General features: G+C 43.6%; 2 protein-coding genes across 2 annotated transcripts in view; both read right to left on the bottom strand.

Moving 5' to 3' along the window:
- Positions 1-26,267, bottom strand: part of LOC137356463 (uncharacterized) — a 109,692-nt gene that overhangs the window by 37,395 nt on the left and 46,030 nt on the right. The gene's annotated exons all lie outside the window — the stretch shown is intronic.
- LOC137371041 (granzyme K-like) lies at positions 1,126-25,220 on the bottom strand. Its single transcript, XM_068032947.1, has 5 exons — positions 25,128-25,220; positions 24,902-25,046; positions 17,414-17,564; positions 5,415-5,687; positions 1,126-1,615 (listed from the first exon to the last, which is right to left on the bottom strand). Exons 1-5 carry the CDS (start codon positions 25,189-25,191, stop codon positions 1,421-1,423), a joined length of 828 nt encoding a protein of 275 aa, XP_067889048.1. The 5' UTR covers positions 25,192-25,220; the 3' UTR covers positions 1,126-1,420.

Raw genomic sequence — 26,267 nt, 5'->3', positions numbered from 1 at the left:
GCCCGCGCATTCAGGCCGCACGCCTAGGAGCTGTTGCGATCTCCGGCACAGCAGCTCATTTAAATAGCCGGGGTGACTGCACCCCACCCCCCCCCCTCCCCTCCACCCCAATCATGGGGAGGGAGCGGGTTGTCCAGCTATGGTGTCAGCTGCCTGTGCGCAGGCACTGGCACCATTCTTAAAGGGCAGACAAGCCTGTCGACAAATTAAAAATTTTAAAGATACCCTTCCCCCCCCAGAACACTTGCTTTTTAAATCTGACCTCCCCCCACGACCCTAGTCTGCACAATATTTAAAGTTTACCCCTTCCCACCATCCCCTATACTCATTGCATTTATTTGACCCCGTTTCTCCCTCACCCCTGCACTGGAAATCTTAACTCCTTCCCACTCCCCACCAGTGTCACGCCAGCTTTCCCCAGACGGGGAATTGAAGGCGCGGGAGTGTTGGCCGCCGCACTGCGGTTCGCAGCAGCCCGGAAGATTGCAGGTAAGTTCATTTAAATTTATTCATTTCATTGATCAAAATATATAGATGCAGGTCAGTCACCCAGGGCAGGAGGGCTGCCATGGAGCCTCACCACCACCGGGAGGATCGGGCCAGCTTGGGATTGTATTCATTGGAGTTTAGAAGAGTAAAAGTTGATCTTATTGAAACATAAAGAGGGGACTCAACAGGGTGGATGTTGAAAGGATGTTTCCCCTTGTGCAAGAGACTAAAACTAGGCGGTACATTTTAAAAATAAGGGGTCTCCCATTTAAGACAGAGATGAGGAGAAATTTTTTCTTTCAGAGGGTCGTGAGTCTATGGAACTGTCTTCCCCAGAAAGCGGTGGAGGCAGGGTCTTTGAATATTTTTAAGGCAGAGGTAGACAGATTCTTGACAAACAAGGGAGTTAAAGGGTATCCTGGGTAGGCAGGAAAGTGGAGTTGTGTCCACAAACCGATCAGCCATGATCTTATAGAATGGCGGAACAGGCTCAAGGGGCCGAATAGCCTACTCCTGATCCTACCTCGTATGATTGTTTGTTGCTCACCTTGGTGCAATCCTGAGTTGTCTCAAAGCAAAAGTCCCAAGAACAAAAAAAATGACACCATTGTTATATCATGTATAGTTATATCATTTATAGTTATATCATGTTTAGTTATATCATGTAGGCTGAGCAAGAATGTTCCACATTAATAAACTTTTTATACCAAAAATAATCAAAATTGGCAGAGTACAATGGTTTAATTATTCAAAGTCTGTCAAAATGATACATGTTCAATTGTTCTGTGCCACTGTCTAATTCCAGCATTTATAATTCAGTTTGTAGAGTTCCACAGCAAATCGTACAAAATTTATTCCAAAGACTATTTCAAACAAACAATGATGCTATAATTTAAAGGAAAGGCATTGCAAATTATACATTGATTCACCATCAGATCTGATCCTTTGTCATGTTATGGTTTTTAAACCTGATAAGATTTGCTATCCAGTTGAGGTATTTTTCGGATAAACGGGTATAGATGCCAGGTTTGGTGGGTATTCCGCAGTCTATGCCACTTGAAATAATGCCCTTATACACTTTCAACTTGTCCTTCATAATACATATTAATGGTCCACCAGAATCTCCCTGAAACAAATATATATAATGTTATTGATTAAAAAAAGCTCCAAGTATTCAATGTAGCACACATGGATTTGTCCAAAAGCAAAATACATGCAGTTGGCAATCTGAAATAAAAACAGAAAATGTTGGAAATATACTTAGCACGTCAGGCAGCATTTTTGGAGAAAGAAACAAAGCTAAGTTTTCAGATCGATGACCTTTCATCTGAATCTTCAACGAAATACTTTTTCCTTTCCTGTGTTAAGGAATGCAAGCTGCAACAGCTCATGGGTACCAACGCCACTCTGGAACCTTCTCCCACTTCACTTCCCTCCTGCCCTATCCCTTCTAATCTTACCACCTGATGTATATTCACAATATCCTCTAACCCTCCGCTGAGTTCTGATCATCAACCCAAAATGTTAACTCTGTTTCTCTTTCCACAGATGCTGCCACATGCAGAATCACAGAATCCTGAAATGGTCACAGCACAGGAGGCCATTTGGCCCCTGATGTATGTGCCGGCCCTCTGCATGAGCAACTCAGCTAGTCCCACTTTCCGGCTTTTCCCCGTATCCCTGAAAATTTTTGGATGTGTGTTGACTAAGTTAAATACTGCAATAATGCTGGAAATCGGAAATAAAAACAGAAAATGCTGGAAATACTTAGCAGGTCAGGAAGCATCTGTGGAGAGAAAAACAAAGTTAATGTTTAAGGTCTATGACCTTTTATCAGAATCATCCGATGTGGATTGATTTGAGTTACAGCAATAATTTTACTTTTATTCTAGTTTTAGATCATCCCTGGCTTGAACCTCAAGTTTTAGTGTTATTTATTTGAGGACCCAGGCTGTTCCCCTTACCTGGACTCCTTTGGTTAGGCTCATCTGGAATGGTCTGTCCCCTTTCACACTGGCCTTCAGTTCTGAGCAGGGAAACAGGCACTCCTGGGGTAGAGATTCACTACCTTGGCTCTGTCCCTAAGGCTGCCCTGCACTATTGGTCTTCCAAGGGGCAGACAGAGGTACTGTCCTTCATGGATCTAACCAGGAAATCCTGAAACTGGCCGGGATGCGCAGCAACTAAGTCCCTGTCATTTTGTGGTAAGTTTTGTTGGGTTCCTGCAAAAACTGTGGTGGGACTCCCGAGGAAATTCAGCACCTTATCTGCTGGAAGTTTTCTTTCCCTAATTTCTCCCTCCCTCTCTAATAGCAGTGACATGCTGAGATATAGCTCCATCGGTCCCGATAACACTCGAGTTTAAGGGTCGACCTTCACACATGGGTCTAAGCAATGAGTTGTCAGGCAACTTAACCGTAGACGCATCACAGCTGAACCAGATCCTGGCCTCACCTGACGTGAACTTTGCGGCATGGATCTGTGGATTTTGGTCTGGATCGGGTAAACTGAGGCCAATTTAAAACAACCACAACATTGCATAGCTTTGCTTTGTACAGTGTTGTGATGAGCCGTCCCAAGAGCCATGGATCAAGGCTGCTGTCAGCACCACATGAATCATTCTCCTGAATAAATGCCCCCTGGGTGCTCCAGCGCCGTGCCATCCAGTGAAACATCCTACCCTGCACTTGCCCTGCAGCTGGTGGGTTGGGGGTGCTCCCAAAGTTGACCCTGAAGGCAGGCTGGACAAAAGGTTAAATTTGTTTTCTTAAATTTTAAAACATCAGAATGTCTAGAGGCAAATGGCACCTTCTAGCTTCTGATCTCAACTGATAGCCAGAAGGCCCCGACTTTGGAGATCTGTTATACAACTGCAGGCTTGCAGCTCTGCTTGATTCCTGCCACTTTTGCCAGCAGCAGACCATGCTGGAGATGTCATTCAGGCCTTGTTGATACCCCAGGATAGGAAATACCAATGCTCCTTGGGTGCATTCGGATATGCTTTACCTGCCCAAGTGAAGGGCTGAGAAAATACATCCTTATGTGATCTTTGATTTAACTCACACTTATCTGATCAAGATTGTTCTACAATTATGTATTCAATATTTGCTTTATAAATTCATTTCTGGTATACCCTACCAAAACCAGATCATTTATGAATGTGAGCTTATTAACGATGCACATTTTTAGCATTCTCACGGCCTGCAGGAAGAGGTCGGGGTGGTGAAGGGAAGAAAGGTTAAACCCTAAAGAAAGGAGCATCATTCCATGGCTCCTGAAGGTAAATACTTTTTATAGCACTCCTTGTGAGTCAGGAGGAGCAGGAGTGCTCCCTCGGGCCCCCCAAGGATGCCTTTGGTCTCCTCCTACTGATCGCTTCCTCTCTGTCATAATGAACAACCTCCCCCCACCCTCTGATCCAACCCCAACCCTCTCCAGCATGAACTGAACCCTGTGATTGCAGATGACCACCACCTCCCCAAAACCCGAACTGAAGTTTGTCACAGTTGATGGATAGCACCCAACCGTGGGTCCCCAGCTATAGCCTCTTGCTGCTGCTCTTCCTGCCAGACAGCTGGCCAGCCTGTCAATTTGGCCGGGTGCAGAGAGGGAAACAGGAGAAAAAAATTAAAATAAGGTCCTGCTATTACATTCAGCAGGACCTCCAGTTCCTTGGCCTTGCCAGGTTTCTCCCACACTACCAAGCTCCCCTGCACCTCCACCTCCCTGGGCTAGCATATCAATTCTTTATGATCATTCTCTATTATTGGCTATTAAACTTAATTTATGTTAGGTCAGATTTATTTCTTTAGCATCTGGATATATAACATCAATTGGACAGAGCGCACATGAAATAGCGGGCAGGGAAGATCACTTTCCTGTCACGGAGTTCACCCACTTTTCCATCCATTAATCCTGGACTCTGTCAATTTCCAGATGATCCTTTATGGCCAAGTATTGTACCTAGGTGCAGTCATTTTAATTAAACTCAGTACATATAGTTTCATCTTTGATATTCAAATATGGAACAACTAAAACATTTTATTTGGACAGCGCATCTGTATCAGCATGTTCTTCAAATTTATAACATATTGAAACAATGGTCATCAGTTCAAAACAATAATGGGCCGGATATTGCGTTCATATAGACCTTCCATTGGTTTTTGCATTGTAAGTTCCTGTCAGCCAACTATTCAAAAAGCATGGTGCCTTCTACAGGGGACCTGGGACCTGTGTGAACAGGGCAAGCAACTTTGTATCTCCTTAACCAATCAGATTGAAGAATCGTTAACAAGCAGCAAGGAATCTGAACAAGGGAATGCAGGTTAGATTATTGAACTCAATGTCAAATCAGGAACAGAAAGTAAAATAAAGTGAGGGAAAGAAAAATTGGATTAAGAGAAAAATATATAAGACACAGAAAAATTACGGTTTTTAAAAAAATCTCCAGCAATAATTAAAATCTGAAGGAATGAGACTCCATATGTGGAAAAGTTTAATTTTCAGTTCCAGTTGTTTGGCAGTAATTTAGACTTATCACATTGTTAAAAAGATAATGATGCTGGATGCATAAGGCCTAACTTTTTCTGACGAGTTTAGTTTGTATCTATTACAGGGAGTAAGTAAAGGAACCTCACACCATTCAGTGTATTTGAATGGGTGGTCATCCGGCGAGATACTGACATTGTGCAGCATTTGGAGAAGCAGGGCATCTTGCACAGCAACTTCCTGATATCCATGTTTAACTGCACATGTGCAGTTGACGGAAGTGGCTGCCCGATTTCCACGTAAATACAAATGAGGGTTATTTCTTCGGCCTCAAAATCTGGCCCAATATAACCTTTAACTTAAAGAAAATAACTGGCGATGTGCCTTGATATGAAACTCTAGGAATTTTAATTTTAATTTAGAGAACGCTAACTTACCGCGCATGAATCCTTTCTAGCTTTATTATCACCAGCACATAACATGTCATTTGTTATGAAGGGATAATAGTTATAGTATGTTTCACTGTTGCAGACCTTCCTGTCAATGACAGTTACATTTACTTCCCTCAGAGTATCAGATGCTTTCAGGACTTCAGGATTAGTTGTTCCCCATCCTGCGACACTGCACTTGGTTCCAGCTTTGACATCTTTTGTTGATTTAGGCAGCTTCAGGGTTGACACATACTTGTTCTTAGGAGCCTTTTGGGCCAACTGTCTCAAATAAACAGAGAAATTAGATTGAAACATAGAAAATAGGAGCAGGAGTAGGCCATTTGGCCCTTCGAGCCTGCTCCGCCATTCATTATGATCATCCAACTCAGTAGCCTGTTCCGGCTTTCGCCCCATATCCTTTGATTATTGACTTTATTATAAATGCCACTGGACAATTGTGACACATTAAACTGAAAGCATTTGCTTTTAATTTTCCGTACTGATTTTTTTTGGAGCTTGCAAGAGCTCCACTATGTGATCATAATTGCTTATGATCATTCTTTTTCTGCACAACCTAATACAACTAGCTGTTTTAGGATTCTGAATTTTTTTGTCTGCTTGTACAACCTCTGGGAAAAGAAACTTATTTCTAGGATTATCGTCTATGTGTCTACATGACCGTCTGTGCCAATATGATGCCACATTTCTATGCTGTTTGTTAAAAAGCATACGAATAACTGTTTCAAGAATGTACAAAATACTCCATTTCTAACGTGACAGCAAGCTCTGCACACACAAATTAAGAGACTAAGTCAAACAAATAATAAATGTAAAATATCAGATTATAGACATCTTCCCCAGTAATTAATTTGGTTTTTGAAAACAGGACAAAAACAGGAATAAATATCAATAAATGATAGAATTCAATTCCTTTCATGGGTATTTACTGATAAATAAGGCTGCATTGTGCTGTTAGTACAGTTATAATATGAATGAACAGTAAAAATGGCCAAGATAAGGATTAAGAAAATGAGGTGGGAGTCTGGAAATGCCTGCCCCACCTCATTTACATGCTTCCAACCACCCCCCCCCCCCCCCCCCCCAGGAAAGACATGGAAGACCAAGGACAGCATAAAAAGAGTGAATCCCAGAAATCCGCATATTTCTCTGAGCAATGTGCTGGAGGAACTGGCCGTTACTTGGGGCAAATGTCAGAGAAATCTGTCCCTTTCTGTCCCTTCCACCAAAATGTTACTGGTACAGAACACTTGGCCTTGATAATGAGCTGGATTGGAGGTGAGTGATGCCCTGTATGAAATATCATTCCTTAATTTGACACCTCATTTAAAGCACCATTTGTCATCTAATTTGCAATATACATAACCACTTTTGTTTCTATTTTTCTCTTCTATCTCTCTGGAACAATCTATAATGTTATAAATTTATCCAAGTCCATGTCATTTATCCAATGCCTGACAGGCAGTGGAACCCCAGTGAAACTGCATAAATGATATAAATGGCAATTTTTCTTACAGTTTCCACTGAACTCCCAAATAGCAGGAAATTGGACGAACCCTGCAGAAATTCTCTCTGACGTCTCTATGATTCCTATTAAATTATAGTTTTGTTCCTTAGCATAGATGACCAGATTCTTGGACTCTTGGTATTTGCATATTTAAATGCAAGCAGGTGAAATTATTTCTGGGAGCATATTTTGCAATGATGAAACATGTAACAACGTTATTCAAAAAGAGAGACAGAAAGCAGGAAACTACAGGCCAGTTAACATCTGTCATAGGGAAAATGTTAGAAGCTATTATTGAAGACATTATAGCAGGGCACTTGGAAAAATTCAAGGTAATCAGGCCGAGTTAACATGGTTTTGTGAAAGAGAAACCATGTTTAACCAGTTTTTTTGGAGTTCTTTGAAGAAATAACATGTGCTGTGGATAAAGGGGAACTGAATGTACTGTACCTAGATTTCCAGAAGGCATTTGATAAGGTGCTACGTCAGAGATTATTGCGGAAAATAAAAGCTCATGGTGTAGGGGGTAACATATTGGCATGCATAGAAGATTGGCTTGCTAACAGGAAACAGAGAGTAGTCAAAAATGGGTAATTTTCTGGTTGGCAAGATATAACGAGTGGTGTGCCACAGGGATCAGTGTTGGGGCCTCAACTTTTTACTATTTATATTAATGACTTGGATGAAGGGACCAAAGGTATTGTTGCTAAATTTGCTGATGACACAAAGATAGGTAGGAAAAAATAAGTTGTGAAGAGGACATAAGGAGGCTACAAAGGGATATAGATTGATTAAGTGAGTGGGCAACGATCTGGCAAATGGAGTATAATGTCGGAAAATGTGAAATTGTCCATTTTGGCAGTAAGAATAAAAAAGAAGCATATTATCTAAATGGTGAGAGGTTGCAGAGCTCTGAGATGCAGAGGGATCTGGGTGTCCCAGTGCATGAATCGCAAAAGGTTAGTATGCAGATACAGCAAGTAATTAGGAAACCTAAATAGAATGTTATCATTTATTGCGAGGAGAATTGAATACAAAGGTAAGGAGGTTATGCTTCAGTTATACATGGGATTGGTGAGACCACATCTGGAGTACTGTGTACAGTATTTGTCTCCTTATTTAAGGAAGGAGGTAAATACATTGGAAGCAGTTCAGAGAAGGTTTACTAGACTGATACCTGGAATGGGCAGGATGACCTATGAGGAAAGGTTGGACAAACTAGGCTTGTATCCGCTGGAATTTAGAAGAGTAAGAGGCAACTTGACTGAAACATATATGATCCTGAAGGGGCTTGACAGGATGGATGTGGAAATGACGTTTCCCCTTGTGGGAGAATCTAGAACTAGGGGTCACTGTTTAAAAATAAAGGGTCGCCCATTTAAGACAGAGATGAGGAGACATTTTTTCTCTGACAGTTGTGAGTCTTTGGAACTCTCTTCCTCAAAAGGCAGTGGAAGCAGAATCTTTGAATATTTTTAAGGCAGAGGTAGATGGATTCTTGATAAGAAAAGTTATCGGGTAGGCGGGAATGTGGAGTTGAGTTTATGATCAGATCAGCCATGATCTTGTTGAAATGTGGAGCAGGCTTGAGAGGCCTAATTCATATGTTCGTATGTACATCAATGAATATTTACAGGATAGATGGTAAAATGGATAAGCTCATCATCCTTTGTTGCCAAATATTTATACACCTGAAATAGTAATCTGTTTTCTTTTTACAGTTACCCATTGCCCTGCTGTAAATTTTCAACATTCTTACTTCAACTACCTTGTTATTGTTATGAAAAACATTTACCAGTAGATGGCAGTCTAATAAAACAGCCAGTCTTTAATCACCAGATCCATTTTTGCAAGGTTTCTCATGATTTTTGAGCGGACAGTCTGGCAGATCACATTCTACCTCGTATAAAGGGCTGGACCTTTTCCTGAAGTGCTGCAGTCCATGTGGTGAAGATGCTCCCACAATGTTCTTGGGTAAGGAGTTCCAGAGATGATGAAAGAATAGCAATATATGTCCACTTGGCTTAAAGGGGAACTCAGAAGTGATAGTTATCTATTGTGCCTGCTGCCCTTGTCCTTCTGGGTGATGGAAGTCTCAGGTTTGTGATGTGCTACTGAAGAAGCTTTGGTGAGTTGGTGCAGTGTATCTGTGGATAGTACACATTCATTCACAGTTTGCCTGCAATAGGTGGGGAGGTTGTTTGGATTGGTGGATGAGGTGCTAATCAAGTGGACTGCATTGTCTCTGAATTAGAAGGTTGTGGGCTAAAATTGCACTCTGGAGACTTGAGCACATAATCTAGCCTGGGGCCTCAGTGCAATACCGATAGAGTGCCAGCTAGAATCAGAGTTCCCACCTTTTGGATGAGGCCCCATCTGTGGATGCAAAAGATCCCGTGGTGCCATTCTCAGAAGAGATGGGGAATTCTTCCCAATGTCCTGGCCAATATTATCCCTCAAACAACATTATTAAAACAGATTAAGAAGATAACTGGATTGATTTCTTGGATGAGAGGGTTGTCCTATAGGGAGAGATTGAGTAGAATCGGCCTACATTCTCTGAAGTTTAGAAGAATGAGATCTCATTTAAACCTATAAAGTTCTTACAGGAATTGACACTGTACATCCTGAGAAGCTGTTCCTCCTGGCTGGAGAGTTTAAAACTACGAAATATAGTATCAGAATAAGGGCTTGGCCATTTAAGACTGGGATGAGGAGACATTTCTTCACCAAGAGGGTCGTGAAACTTCGATACTCTCTATCCATGATCTGTCTATCATTTATCTATGACTGCTCAGTCGTTGAGTATTGCAGACTGAGATCGATGTAGTTTTGGGCACTAAGGGAATCAAAGAATATGGGGTAAGGGCAGGAAAGTGGAGTTGATGTTGAAGATCAGCCATGATCTAATTGAATGGCAGAGCAGGCTCAAGGGGTCAACTATCTACTCCTGCTCCACTTTCTTATCTTCTTACATTCTTAAGGTACAGAGCAGACACATTACTATGAGAGGCAAAAGAAAGACATTCAAAGCTAGAGCTCCCTGTCTGACTAAAGATATAGAAATTAAAATGAGACAGTGAAAGGAGGCCTATGATAATTGTAAGGTTCATAATAGATTTGAGACCCAGTGAACATAGAAAGTACAGAGGAGATTTAAAAAAGAGAATAAGAGGGACAAAGAGAGTGCATGAGAATAGGTAAGCAGCTAATATAAAAAGGGAACTCAAAAATCTTTCAAAGATACGTAAAAGGGAGTCAAAGGAAGGGTATGGCCGATTAAGGGTAAAAAAAAACCCTCATGTGGAGGCAGAGGGTATACCTGAGGTATTAAATCAGCACTTTGCATCTCTCTTCAATAGAGAAGAGGATGCTGCCAATGTAGCTGTAAAGGAGGAAGCAGTAGCAATGTTGGATAGAATAAAAATAAAGAGGATATACTTGAAAGGTTGACAGTCCTGAAAGTAAAAAGTCATCCGGTCTGGACGGGATGCATCCTAGGTTACTGAGGGAAGTAAATTGTGGAGCTGTGGTCACAATCTTCCAATCCTCCTTTGATAGGGGGGTGGTCCCAGAGGAATGAAGGATTACAAATGTTACATTTTTTTTTTGAAAGGGGAATGGATAAATGCGGCAAACTATAGGCCAGTCAACCTAATGTCAATGGTTTTAGAGACAATCATTTGGGAGAAAATTAATTTAGTTAAAGTTAAAGGCAAATTATATTTGCTTATCATGATCAAGTTCTTTGATAAAGTAGTGGAGAGGATTGATGAGGGTAGTGTGGTTGATATTATCTATATAGACTTTCAAAGTGTGTGACAAAGTACCACGTAATAGATCTGTTAACAAAATTAAAGCCCATGGGATTGAAGGCACAGAGACATCATGGATACACAACTGACTAAGGAAAAGAAAGCAGAGCGTAGTGGTGAATGATTGTTTTTCAGACTGGAGGGAAGTCTACAATGGTGTTGTCCAAGTTTGGTATTCGTCCACTGCTCTTTTTGATATATATTACTGACCTGGACTTGGTATAAATGGCATAATTTCAAAGTTTGCAGATGATACAAAATTTGAAAATGTACTAAACAATGTGGAAGATCGTAACAGACAGGACATAGAGAGACTGGTAAAATGGGCAGACACACCGCAGAGAAATGTGAGGTTTTTTGTTATTTTTTTCATGGAATGTGGGCGTCACTGGCTAGGCCAGCATTTATTGCCCATCCCTAACTGCCCTTGAGAAGGTGGTGATGAGCTGCCTTCTTGAACTGCTGCAGTCCTTGGGGTATAGGTACACTCACAGTGCTGTTAGGAAGGGAGTTCCAGAATTTTGACTCAGTGACAGTGAAGGAACGGCGATAAAGTTCCAAATCAGAATGGTGTGTGTCTTGGAGGGGAACTTGCAAGTGGTGGTGTTCCCATGTGTCTGCTGCCTTTGTCCTTCTAGGTAGTAAAGGCTGTGGGTTTGAAAGGTGCTGTCGAAGGAGGCTTAGTGAGTTACTGCAGTGCATCTTGTAGATGGTACACACTGCTGCCACTGTGTGTTGGTGGTGAAAGGAGTGAATGTTTAAGGTGGTGGACGGGGAGCCGATCAAGCAGGCTGCTTTGTCCTGGATAGTGTTGAGCTTCTTGAGTGTTGTTGGAGCTGCACCCATCCAGACAAGTGGAGAGTATTCCATCACACTCCTGACTTGTGCCTTGTAGATGGTGGACAGGCTTTGGGGAGACAGAAGGTGGGTTACTTACCACAGAATTACCAGCCTCTGAATTGTGCTTTTAGCCGCAGTGTTTATGTGGCTGGTCCAGTTCAGTTTCTGGTCAAGGGTAACCCCCAGGATGTTGCTAGTGGGGGATTCAGTATCTGAGGAGTTGCAAATGGTAATGAACACTGTGAAATCATCAGAAAACATCCCTATTTCTGACTTTATGATGGAGGGAACATCATTGATGAAGCAGCTGAAATTGTTTGGGCCTAGGACACTACCTGAGAAACTCCTGTAGTGATGTCCTGGTGCTTAGATCTTTGGCCTCCAACAACCACAACCATCTTCCTTTGTCCTAGGTATGACTCCAACCAGTAGCGAGTTTTGCTGCAATTCTGATGAGTACAGTTTTGCTACAGTTCCATGATGCCATACCGGGTCAAATGCTGCCTTGATGTCAAGGGCAGGCATTCTCACCACACCTCTTGGATTCAACTCTTTTGTCCCTGTTTGGATCAAGGCTGCAATGAGGTCAGGAGCTAAATCGACCCGGCGGAACCCAAATGAGCGTCAGGGAGCAGGTTATTGCAGCGTAAATGCTGCTTGATAGCACTGTCGATGACACCTTCCATCACTTTGCTGATGATCAGGAGTAAGCTGATGGGCAGGTTATTGGTCAGATTGGATTTGTCCTGCTTTTTGTGGGCGAGACATTCCTGTGCGATTTTCCACATTATCAGGTAGATGCCAGTGTTGTAGCTGTAGGGGAACAGCTTGGCTAGGGGCATGACTCGTTCTAGAGCACAAATCTTCAGTACTACAGCCAGAATGTTGTCAGGGGCCATATCCTTTGTTGATCCAGTGCCTTCAGCCATTTCTTGATATCACGTCGAGTGAATCGAATTGGCTGAAGACTGGCATCTGATGCTGGGGACCTCAGGAGGAGGCTGAGATGCACCATCCACTCGGCACTTCTGGCTGAAGATGGTTGCAAATGCTTCAGCCTGGTCTTTTGTACTGATGTGCTGGGCTCCCCCATCATTGAGAGTGGCATAGTTGTGGAGCCTCCTCCTTCGGTTGGTTGTTTAATTGTCTACCATCATGCACAACTGGATGTGCAGGACTACAGAGCTTTGATCTGATCTATTGGTTGTGGGATTGCTTAGTTCTGTCTATTACATGACATACTACAGTTTAGATTGCATATAGCCCTGTGCTGTAGCATCACCAGGTTGGCATCTCATTTTTAGGCATGTCTGGTGCTGCTCCTGCCATGCTCTCCTGCACTCTTCATTGAACCAGGATTCATCCTCTGGCTTGATAGTTATGGTAGAGGGATAAGCCAGGCCATGAGGTTACAGATTGTGGTCGAATACAATTCTGCTGCTGATGGTCCACAGCACCTCATGGATGTCCAGTTTTGAGCTGCTAGATCTGTTCTAATTCTGTCCCATTTAACACAGCGGTAGGGCCACACGACATGATGGCTTGTATTCTCACTGTGAAATCAGATCTTCATTTTCACAAGGACTGTGTCATGGACAGATGCATCTGTGACAGGTAAATTGATAAGGATGAGGTCAAGCAGGTTTAGAGTAGGTTTTTCCCTCTTGTTCGTTCCCTCACCACCTGGCACAGGCCCACTCTAGCAGCTGTGTTCTTCAGGATTTGGCCAACTCAGTCAGCAGTGGTGCTACCAAACCATTCTTCGTGATGGACATTGAAGTCCCTTGCCACCTTCAGTGCTTCTTTCATGTGGTGTTCAATATGGAGGAGTACTAATTCATCAGCTGAGGTTGGGGGGGAGGGAGCAGTAGATGGTAATCAGCAGGAGGCGTCATTGCCTATGTTCGATCTGAGGCCATAGACTTCACGGGGTTTGGAGTCAATGTTGAAGACTCCCAGGGCAACTCCCTCCCCACTGTATACCACTATGCTGCCACTTCAGGACTTACCCGGGAATGGTGATGATGGTGTCTGGCACATTGACTGTAAGGTATGATTCAGTGAGTATGACTATGTCAGGCTGTTGCTTGACTAGTCTGTGAGACAGCTGTCCCAATTTTGGCACAAGTCCCCAGATGTTAGTAAGGAGGACTTTGCAGGGTCGACTCAGCACGATGTGCCATTGTCGTTTCTGGTGCCTGGGTCGATGCCAAGTGGTCTGTCCAGTTTTATTCTTATTCCATTTTTCTGCAGTGGTTTGGTACAACTAATTGGCTTGCTAGACCATTTCAGAGGGCAGTTAAGAGTTAACCACATTGGGTCTAGAGTCACATTTAGGCCAGACCTGGTAGTGAAGACAAATGTAGGTCCCTCACAGTCAGAAACGGGGGAAACTATAATGGGGAACAAAGAAATGGCCGAACAATTAAACACAAACTTTGGTTCTGTCTTCACAAAGGAGGACACAAATTACCTCCTAGAAATGTTAGGGAACCAAGGGTCTAATGAGAGGGAGGAACTCAAGGAAATCAGTATTAGTAAAAAAAAAAAGTGCTCGGGCAATTAATGGGGTTAAAGGCTGACAGATCCCCAGGGCTTTATACTCTACATCTCAGAGTACCAAAGTAAGTGGCCCTGGAAATAGTGGATGCATTGGTGGTCATCTTCCAAAATTGTACAGACTTTAGAGCAGTTCCAACAGATTGGAGGGTGGCAAATGTAACCGCACTCATTAAAAAAGGAGGGGGTGAAAAAACAGGGAATTACAGACCAGTTAGCCTTTCATCAGTAGTGGGGAAAATGCTAGAGTCTATTATAAAGGATGTGATAGCAGAACACCTGGAAAGCATAAATGGGATTGGACAAAGTCAGCATGGAGTTACGAAAGGGAAATCAAGCTTAACAAATCTACTGGAGTTTTTTGCGGATGTAACGAGTAGAATAGATAAGGGGGAACCAGTGGATGTGGTGTATTTGGATTTTAAGGTCCCACATAAGAGGTTATTGTGCAAAATTAAAGCACATGGGATTGGGGGTAATATACTGGCCTGGATTGAGAATTGGTTGACAGACAGGAAACAGAGAGTAGGAATAAAAGGGTCTTTTTCTGGCTGACAAGCAGTGACTAGTGGGCTACCACAGGGATCTGTGCTTGGGCCCCAGCTATTCACAATATATATAAGTGACTTGGGTGAGGGAACTAAATGTAACATTTCCAAGTTTGCAGACGACTCAAAAGGGGGTGGGGGGGGGGGGGGGAATGTGAGCTATGAGGAGATTGCAAAGAGGCTCCAATGCGATTTGGACAAGTTGGGTGAGTGGGCAAATGCATGGCAGATGCAGTATAATGTGGATAAATATGAGGTTATCCACTTTGGTTGTAAAAACAGAAAGGCAGATTATTATCTGAATGGTGATAGATTGGGAAAGGGGGAGTTGCAACGAGACCTGGGTGTCCTTGTACACCAGTCGCTGAAAGTAAGCATTCAGGTGCACAAGCAGTTCAGAAGGCGAATGGTATGTTGGCCTTCATAGCAAGAGGAGTTGAGTACAGGAGCAAAGATGTCTTACTGCAGTTATACAGGGCCTTGGTGAGACCACATCTGGAGTATCGTGTGCAGTTTTGGTCTCCTTATCTGAGGAAGGATATTCTTGCCATGGAGGGAGTGCAAAGAAGATTTACTAGGCTGATTCCTGGGATGGCAGGATTGACGTATGAGGAGAGATTGGGTCGACTCGGCCTATATTCACTAGAGTTTAGAAGAATGAGAGGGGATCTCACAGAAACCTATAAAATTCTAACAGGACTAGACATAGTAGATGAGGGGAGGATGTTCCCGATGGCTGGGGAGTCCAGAACCAGGGGTCACAGTCTCAGGATATGGGGTATGCCATTTAGAACCGAGATGAGAAATTTCTTCATTCAGCGGGTGGTGAACCTATGGAATTCTCTACCACAGAAGGCAGTGGAGGCCAAATCATTAAATATATTCTAGAAGGAAATAGATCTATTTATTACTGCTAAAGGGATATGGGGAAAAGCGGGAACAGGGTACTGAATTAGACGATCAGCAATGATTTTTTTGAATGACGGAGCAGGCCCGAAGGGCCGAATGGCCTACTCCTATTTTCTATGTAAGAACAGCAGATTTCCTTCCCTAAAGAACATTAGTGAACCAGATGGATTTTTACAACAATCAGGTAAGTTCATGGCCACCATTGCTAAGACTAGCTTTTAATTCCAGATATTAGTTAATTGAATTTAAATTCCACCAACTACTGTGGTGGGATTTGAACTCATGTGCCCAGAGCATTAGTCAGGGCCCCTGAATTCCTGGTCTAGTAACATTACCACTTCGCTACCGTCCCCAGAGATTATAGACTTTGGTACAAAAAATGAGAAGTGGCAATATGAATCTAATAGTACAATATTAAAGGGAATGCAGGAACAGAGGGGGTGTATGTACACAAATCTTTGAAAAGTAGCAGGACAAGTAGAGAATGTTGTTTTAAAAAAAGCATATATGATCCTTGACTTTATTAATAGAGGAATAAAGTACAAAAGCAAGGAAGTTATGTTAAACCTTTATAAAGCACTGATTACGCTTCAGCTGGAGTATTATGTTCATTCTGGGAACCACGCTTTATGAAGGATGTCAAGCCTTTGGAGACGGTGCAGAAGAGATTTACTGGAATGGTATGAGAGACTTCAGTAGTGTGGAGAGACTAGAGAAGCTGGAGTTGTTCTCCTTAGAGGAGAGACGGTCAAGAGGAGATTTGATAGAGGTGTTCAAAGTCATGAACAGTATTGATAGAGTAAATAAGGAGAAATTGTTTTCAGTGTCAGACGGGTCAGTAACCAAAGCACATGGATTTAAGGTGCTTGGCAAAAGAACCAGAGGCAACATGAGAATTTTTTTTTTTACACAGCGAGATATTGTGATCTGGAGTGCACTGTCTGAAAGGGTAATGGCAGCAGATTCAACAGTAACATTCAAACGAGAATTGGATGAGTGCCTGAAGGGAAAAATAATTATAGGGCTGCGGGGAAAATGCAGGGGTGTCAATTAATTGAATAGCTCTGCCAAAGAGCTGGCAAAGGCACATTGGGCTGAATGGCCTCCTTCTGTGCTGTATGATTCTACGATTCTATGAACTATGGCGTCTCGACAGAGCAGACATGAAAAAACTGTTTCCATTGGTGGAAGGATCAAGAACAAGAGAGCACAGATTTAAGGTAATTGGCAAAAGAAGTAATGGTGACATGAGAAGAAACTTCTCGATACAGCGAATGGTTAGGAACTGGAATTCACTGTCTGAGAGTGTGGTGGAGGCACTAGATAAATTGCTCTTTTAGAGAACCAGTGCAGACACGATGGGCCGAATGGCCTCCTTCTGTGCTGTAACAATTCAGTGTTTCTATTCTGTGAACTGGTGGGATTGAGCTAAAGCCCCGCCTCCTGGCCATCCCACCTCCAAAAGTGACGTCACAACAGAGGAGAGCTGAATGGAAGAGGTGCACTTCTAGCCATTGTCAGAATTTACCAATGGGACTGGAAAGGGTCAGAAACAAATTTCACTCTAAATTGCTCACTTTCCTTCTTAGTCCAGTTTACATTAATTCTGTGCCATCTTTGGCATAGAATTTGTAGGCTAATGAGTTTGACATGCAGCCATTGCAGATATTACTGCTTTTGCATCCCCAGTGCAAAGCTGTGTAAGGATCAAAAGTGTAGTTGCAACATTATAGCTCTCATTCTCAAGCCCAGCACAGCACGAACTGTGGAATTAGCCTTTAGATATCTATCTGAACAAATATTTAGTACCTGAAGAAGCATGATGTCATTTTCTGGAGTTTTATTATCAAACTTTGGGTGAGGAAATGCTTTTCTCACTTTAATTGATTTTTTCCCTTTTTGTGTCTTCGAAAGTGAATGTGCTCCGATGACCACTTTATATAGTTTCAGTTGACCAAGCCTGTAGTTGGAAAGGTGACTGAATTATTCAAGATTTCAGAAAGCATTTTAAAAACAAAATCTTTAATTCTCCGGGATTATTGTGCAAGTTTACCTTTGACTGTTTCTATCAGCATGAAGTAGCATTATATTCTGAACAAAAAACAGAAAAATTGTAATAAGGCAATAAAAAGAGGCGACTACCCTGATACTGGCATGATACTACTGGTGTAAATAGTCCAAACCACATAACATAAACATCAAAGTTCTAAAGTTAATTAAGTACTTATTCTTTTTATGAACGTTGCACTCATTGAGGTGAGGTATGTTAGTTTTGGGGAAAGCTTTCAATTTTTGGGCACCTTTTGTTGACACAAAACATTACGTCAGTTATATTAAAGGCTAGATGCAGTGTAAAGGTCCTGCCAGTATACATACCAATTTAGAAAGCTAGGAAAAGCTGATCAACAGCTTCAAACATTTAGCACAGCCCCAAAAAGCTGACGCTTCAAAACAGCCCTGAATATAGTTCTGTGACATGTAGTTACTCTGAAAGTGTATTTTGGCACCAGCTTATCGCAACTACAGCTGATGGCATACCCAATGTTCTATCTATGGTATATTGGAAAACTGATTACAATTTGGGGAATTTTCCTTCATTTCTTGTAGAGCTGATGTGTTGGTACTGCCAGTTATTAAATCTGATTGTTGAAAACAATTGTTATGTGGCTGTCACCATGACACAGAGCCACTCTTCTCCCTCAATCTTCACCCGGTTTACAGAAGCTTCTTCTCCGATTCATCCCCTCTCCCAATTTCACACCAGCATTGTGTTATGCTAACCCTCCACACCTACCTGGTGTGGTCATTCCTGGTATCATTAAGTACAAGGATGAAAGCAGAATCCATAAATTTCACAGGCAATATGATCAAGTGGACCCTGAACCTGAAATGCTGAATGCCTATATAAAATGCAGTTGGCAGGCATGTTTCTAGTCAGTGTGATCTATACAAATACAAACCCTATGAATCTACAAAAATGGGGGAATGATAGATATTTGAATGGTATTAGGATGGAAAGCGAAAGGAAGCTTAGAAGAAACTGGATAGCAAAATAACATTTTCACAAGGTTATTCAGAAAATGTTGCCAATGAAGAGACAAGGAGATGAGAGAACAACGTAGTGAGGAAATTTAGGAAGTAAAAAAGCCTGCAATATAATAATACAACTATAAGCCTTTATAGCCACTCCAGGCGCTGCTTCACAAACCACTGACCACCTCCAGGCGCGTATCCATTGTCTCTCGAGATAAGGAGGCCCAAAAGAAAAAAGATAAGCTGAAGACTATGTGCTGGATATTTGAAATTTGTTGAAGAGGAAATATGTAATACATATTCTGGCAAATGAAAATAATTTTAAAAAGTTAACTATTTAATAATACTTAGCAACAAAGGAGATTGCCTGGCTTTTAATAGCATGCTGGAACAGGAAACAGGTCTCCTGTGTAATTGCCTTTTCTGGAAAAATGCACAAGATGACTGAATTCTTCTTGCTAACTTTTCCAAATTGGCAAGCATTAAATGCGTGACTGTTTGAGAAAGGAGAGGTTGTGATGAAGAATGTTCAAACAGAACTGTAAATTTCACTGAAGAACTTCAAAAGAAAGACAAAATTTCCACCACCAACACTCACCAGCTCATCCCATGCCACCCCCCCCCCAACTGCCCCCCAGCACCAACCCCCACTGCCAGCTCCTAATTGTCTATTTTCTACCCTGTAACTCCTGCTCTTTCATTATGAAAATCTAGTGTCAATAATAGTGAGTAGCCAGAAAAAACACTTCAGATAAGGACTAACATAAAATCAGGTGTTGTCATGAGCCAATGTTAAAGCCATCTGGTAGCATGACTATGTATGGGCACAGGTTCCATACAAACTTACTGCAAGGCAATGCAAAACAGGGGAATGTTTAAATCCCATCCTTGTTTTAAAAAGAAAATTTTGACAAGTGGATGGAGCATAGGAAACATGAAATGATGATAATTTGGAATATTTACTTCACTCTGCTCCAGTGCTGTGGAGAATCAGTGACGAAAGCTTATCAAATTAAAACTGCTCTGCTTTCACTCCATTAATTTTCTGTGAGTGGGGAAAGCAAAGTGAGTATTGTTTATTTGTATTTCAGCAAAGCTTTCGATACAGTGAAACAGGCGATTGATCCACAAGGTTGCAAGACATAAAAGTAGAATTCTTCAGAAACAGATTGAAAATTGGTTGAAGCAGAGTAAAGTTGTATGTAGAGGTTGAACAGCATGGAAGGTAGTAATTATTGGAGTACCTCAGGTATGAATGTTGGGGACATTGCTCTTTACAATATATATATAAGGGACCTGCAAGTGATGATAGAATCACAGCTCTCTTAAGTTTGTACATGATAACAAACTACGAGGGACTGCAAACAACAGGAAGTGACTGATCACAGACAGTAAGGCCTGGATAAATTGGGGAGCCACACATTTTTTTTAACGCTAACAGTATTCATGTTACAAAGGATGAAATATACCTAAACAATATTAGCAGCTTTTAATAAAAACTGCCAACATTTTTGTTCTCATATGTAACCATCTACTTTTAAGTGGCCACAGCCCTTCAGATAAATACAAAACATTGGGCTGAATTTTATTGCTGTGTGCTTTAAAAATGGCTGTCCGCACCGCGGAGTCACTGTGACATTGATCGTGGTGGCTCATTATAATGAAAGGGAAGTGCCACGCCCACGCCCCCCGTGCTGTGGAGGGAGAGGGATTTCCGGTGCCGGTATCGGCGTCGGCTCAGCTGAGGAGCAGGTGCTGGGCCCCTATTTAAAGCACCCCAGCACCTGCTTCCTGACAGTTGCCAAATACTCACCTCAATACAGAAAACTGTGGATGCTGGAAACCTGGCATGAAAACAAAAAATGCTGGAAATACTTAGCAGGTCTGGCAGCATCTGTGGAGAGAGAAGCAGGGTTAATGTTTCAGGTCTGTGACTCTGCTTTGTCCCAGTGTCCTGTGCAGTTGAGATCCTCTTCTTCCACTCAAGTGTAACATTTGTTCTTGTAGGCTTGCTGCACCTGGGTGAATAATCTTAACTTTGCACAAATGTGAAAGTGAGATTGAATTCTATCATAAAAGGAAAATACTCTCTCCGAAATAAAAGCATCATTTAATAATATCTACATACTATGGAATTTTCATTTCCTGAATGTGAAAAGCCGCAGACTAATATGCATTTGGAATCTGTATTCATTTTTTATCTAACTGTTATGTGAAAAGACATGCAAGTGGAATTAAAACTATTTCTCAAAGAACCAGGAAAATATTTTTCTCTTGTAGCTGCATTGCAAACCTGAAATGTTACATCAATAATTATGATAAACAGGTGCAGAAGCAAAGTGGACGTCAACACATATCTGTGTCTATCTGTCATATAAAAAAACTAGTACGACAGCACAGATTTCTTCACTAGTTTTAAAACCTGAGGAAAAAAGCCTTGTAGCTGGAGGTTAGAGCCGTTACACTGTGGAATAAGCTTTGCATTTAAAGGACCAGAGCAAAAATCCAAAGATGGCAGAGGGGCGCTCCAGGTTGGCCCCATGGTTCAATGATGCCTCCCTGCTCACTCTCCTCCAGGCTGTGCGGGCAAGGCGGGACATTCTTTTCCCCAGCGATGGTAAGAGGCGGCCCTCCCGCCGGACCAAGGCTGCCTGGCTGGAGGTGGCAGAGGAGATAATAGCTGTGGAGCCATCCACGTGATTGGGTCCAATGCTGGAAGAGGATGAATGATCTGCTTCGCACCGTCAAAGTAAGTGGCATTTTGTATCATGGTCCCACTGAACCTGGGTGTGCCACTGCGATGCCAAAGACAGTGAGGTTTGGCAGGGAGGGATGATGTGACATGAATGGATGAAAGTGTGAAAGAACTCACTCTTGTCTGCTGCTCAGAGCATGGCACCTTGCGTGGCTCACTCAGTAGTGAACAGCCTTCCCCATGTTTGGGCCCAGCACCCCTCTTGTGACATGTGTTGTGTTGTTGCCTTGCCATCCTTAATCACTGCCTCCTTGCTCCTTGCTCATGAGGCAAGTTGGACTGGTGGAGGAGTGTCAGATATGTGGAAACTGACACAGGCTGAGGAGGAGGCCCCCGAACTGGCTGCAACATATGTGGACCCTGCATTAGGTGACGTTGAGCTCAGGCTCCTGGGTGAACATGCATCCATTTGATATACACAGTGATCAGTGTGAAAATCGTGCTGTTTGACACAATGCTATCATAATCATTACATGCTCACCATAAAGACTGTCAGTGTGCTCTTCTCATTGTATCTTGCAGATCAACGTTCTGAATCGGCAATGGCGACCCAGTACACCTCCCGCACCTCAGAAGAAGAGACATCCTCTGAGGAAGCAGTGTCCCGTGACACTCCTACCCCTTCCACCAGCACAGATGCAGTCACCTCAGTGGGAAACCGTTTGCCCTTAAGAGTCTGGTTCATGGGATGGTGAGAGCACTGCACACGCGTCTGAGCAGCTGACTGAGGCTGAGCAAACCGACACCCCTGACAGTCGGAGGGCTGTGGGTGTCCAGGCCCATGCTGAGCCCCAGGCTAATGATGACCCTCTCTTGTCGACAGCACAGGGCATGCTGGAGCTGCAGCAGCAGTCATGGCAACATCTGGTACAGATGTCACAGGCTATGCATAACCTTGAGCGGATTATGGGGGAGTCCATCCAGGCCATGACTGCTGCCGTGTCCCAGGCATTTGAGCACATGGCGTCATACATGGAGACGGCAGTGGCCCTCCTGGTGAGTCAGATTCCACTAATTTGCACTGAGCTGCAATCCCTCGCTGAGGCCATCAGATCCACATATCAGTAGCAAGGCGAGACAGGGACCAGGGGCATGGAAACTGCCCCTGCCCCTCGTCCTTCCCAGGAGAGCAGAGAGGTTCAAGCGAGCCTTGAGCTGGAGGAGGCGAGGCTGCGTGCCATATCTGGGGTCCCCCCTCAAGGTGCACCTATTGTGACCACTGGCCCCTCCGCCCTTCCAAGCTCCAGCTGCCACGACATCTGAGGAGAGCTGTGCACTGATGCAGGATTCCCCCAGCCAGCCAGGGTCCTTCAGGCCTTGTGCCCAAGAGGATGACCGCTAAAGTCATCCACAGCCAAAGGGCAATCTGATCAGCAGCCTTCCTCCAGTCAGGCTGCTAGAGCACCCGCAAGCATTTAACGAAAAACACTGTGACACAAATGGGTCTGCACAGGTGATACAACACTGTAAAAAGTTCAATCTCTAAATCATCTTCACTAACATATGTGTTGCTTTTACTGTGTGAATGAAGTGTGCCAGCATGTACCAATCGCCTTTCAGAACTGCCAATGTATGGAATAACATCATTGCCATGCCAGTATTACTCATGTGCGTCTCCATGGATGTAGTAATATGGGCAATGGCTCAGTCTGCTGCTGCCAGTAATGGTGGATGCAAAGATGCTGCAGATGTGGATTGTTGCACAACAGGTGAACGAGGGTGCTGTATGGCTTGCAGAGCACATGGTGGTTCCTATGGCGTGGAGAACCTTAGATCAATAAGCTGTTGTCGTGCATCTCTTGCTCGCTGCTCACCCTGCATGCAGTGTCTGGATGCTCTCTGTCCTCCCATGCGCCTTTTCTGCTGTAAGTCCTCTGCATCGTCATTGTCCGAGGAGTCCTTCTGACGTCTCTCCTCATCCTACAAGGCCTCCCCCATATTGAGTGCGTTGTTGTACAGAGCACAACAAACAGCAAAATATGAGCTACCCTTTCCGGTTCATACTGCAGGGCACCACCCGATCTATGGAGGCAGCAGAAGTGCATTTTTTGCATGCCGATCACCTGCTCAATGGTGGCTGTTGTAGCTCCAGGGCTGGCGTTGTATCTCTCCTATGCAGCCGTGGTGGGGTGTCTCACTGGTGTCTGCAACGAGTAGCTCTTGTTTCCAAGAAGCGACCCCTCCATCTCAGCCAGTTAAATGTGCAGCAGTGCCATAGTGTAGGTCAGATGGTTTCACAGGTTGGCTCAACATTGAGGGCCGAAGGGCCTGTACTGCGCTGTAACGTTCTATGTTCTACCTCCCTTAATGTCTGCAGAGTTGTGCCCCCACTAATACCAGCCCCTCTTCCACCTCCCTTCATGCTTGCATAGTTGTGCCCCCAATAATGCCGTCCCCCCTCCCACCTCTGTACACATGCATGCAGAGTTGAGACCCATCTCCCAAGACATACATGGACGGGCTCCGATGACTGCTACTTCTGCTGTCCCGCCAGCTTTTCTTAGTCATCAACGGGACGGCACATGAGAGACGCCCAATCACATAAAAATGCAGAACTGTGGACTGAGAGGCAGCGGGATGCATAATGAGGCACAGTAAGTAATGCTTTGAATATTTAAATTGGGGTGCCACTGCCGAGCGGCGGGGGGTTGCTCCAAGGTCCCACTGCTGCCACCGGTAAAATAGGGTGGGGCCTTACCGGTGTTGGGTAGCATGGCGGGCCTCTCCTGGAAGTATTTTCCGGGCGGCACAGTGGCGCAGTGGTTAGCACCGCAGCCTCACAGCTCCAGGGACCCGGGTTCGATTCCGGGTACTGCCTGTGTGGAGTTTGCAAGTTCTCCCTGTGTCTGCGTGGGTTTTCTCCGGGTGCTCCGGTTTCCTCCCACAAGCCAAAAGACTTGCAGGTTGATAGGTAAATTGGCCATTATAAATTGTCACTAGTATAGGTAGGTGGTAGGGAAATATAGGGACAGGTGGGGATGTTTGGTAGGAATATGGGATTAGTGTAGGATTAGTATAAATGGGTGGTTGATGTTCGGCACAGACTCGGTGGGCCGAAGGGCCTGTTTCAGTGCTGTATCTCTAATCTAATCTAATCTAAAACCACCCCCCCACCCCCTGCCATGACCCCTTACGTTGGGGGGCTGGTAAAATTCAGCCCGGGGTAACAGTTTCTCATGCCCAGCTTATAATCTTCCAACACAAAACATTCATAAAGTTGACCAGACTGGGTGAACACATTAATCGCTAAACCAGGGCTAATAATGCATCAGCTGACTAATGCCCGATTGGAAATCCTACCCGATTGTCTTTATGGTTGAGGCAGAAGAGCAGAAAAATATCCTTGCTTGCTTAATTTTGCAACAACATCGCACAAATGTTTCCAGACACTGCCGTCCTCTGGCTATGTGTCAGTGTGTCACAAGAAAAATACAAGTAGTGTTAATCCTCAGTATTCCCTTGAAAATAACATTCACATCACACAGATTAAGAGAAATATATGAACTTACTCTGTGCAATGTGCTGCAGTCAGGACCCATGTCGGTGCGATCAAAGCTCCTCCACAAACGTGATATTTATTCATCTGGATAGACACCATGTACGGTCTAGAATGAGGTTTAACCTCACGGCCCCCAATAATTTCTGTGCAGCCACCTATAGTAGAATGTAATAAAGAATTAGTTAATAGAACAATAGGACTGGTTGATAGAACCATTGGACCTGTTGGACACGTACAGTTTTGCAGGGTCAGGAAAAGTATTTTAAAAATTAGAAGCTCCACACAAAATAAATTGGGCATTTTGTTCTTCTTGGTAACGTTGACAGAATAATAGCTTAACCTAATGGTTTTTGTACAAGGAAGTGGTTTTACTAAGTTATAGAGCAAAGCAACAAAAAGTTTCCAAAACCGCTGCAATCCATATAGATGTCTTTGCAATGAAAGTTGCTATGTTGTTGCACAATGATAGTTGACTTGTTTTGTCCAGTAATGCTGTTTTATTTTAATTGAAGCAGTTTTACATGAACAACTTGGATCATATATAACTGTTATTTCGAGGAGCAACTTACATTTTTCATTTTATGCATTCATGGGACTTGAGTGTCGCTATCAAGGCCAGCATTTATTACCTTTGAGAAGGTGGTGGTGAGCCGCCTACTTGAACCACTGCAGTCTGTGAGGTGGAGGACCACAGGTGGCAAAGGCTGCCCCTGCACCAACACCCCCACCTTGCCTCAACAATCACCCTACCCCCCCCCCCCCCCCCCACCCCCTGCCACGGCTTGCCTGACTGGCTCCGGTGAGCAAGCTCCATTTACCTGTACTCCGGGCCTCTATTAATTGTGTTTATTCATAAGCAGCTGGAGGATGTTCAATATAGTCTTACTTGAGCATGTTTAAGGTGACACTGAAACTGAGTGAAGGTTTGAGTGAGGAGTTGCATGTTTGTAATCTTTTTACTTTGTAAAATAAATGCTAGACTGAGTAAAGATTGGCTCTAGCATAATCCTTCAACAACAAGCTTTCTGGAGTCGAACAGCTTCCAATGCTGCTCCTGGTCCCAGGCCTACTGCAGTATCAGCAGTGTCCACCACTCCCAATGACGCTGCTGGGATTGTGGAGCTGCCAGCCCTCCGATTGGGCGGCAGCTCTTCGAGGCAGGATCCCCATCCTAAAGGGATAGGGACTCGGGCACCGTGAGTTAACTGCATGAGCAATTTAAAATGCAACGGGAGGCCCCCCAAACGGCTGAGGTGGCTTTCCTCTCGCCTTTCTGGCCTGGAATCGGGATCTTCGCCACCTGCATAAAATTCGGCCCGTAGTCACTGCTGTAATGTAGGAAACATGGACAGTGAAGTCCCACAAACAACTGAGAG

This window comes from Heterodontus francisci, chromosome 1 (assembly GCF_036365525.1).
Source record: "Heterodontus francisci isolate sHetFra1 chromosome 1, sHetFra1.hap1, whole genome shotgun sequence".
Lineage (NCBI taxonomy): Eukaryota > Metazoa > Chordata > Chondrichthyes > Heterodontiformes > Heterodontidae > Heterodontus > Heterodontus francisci.
This window is presented reverse-complemented; position numbering and strand designations above follow the sequence as displayed.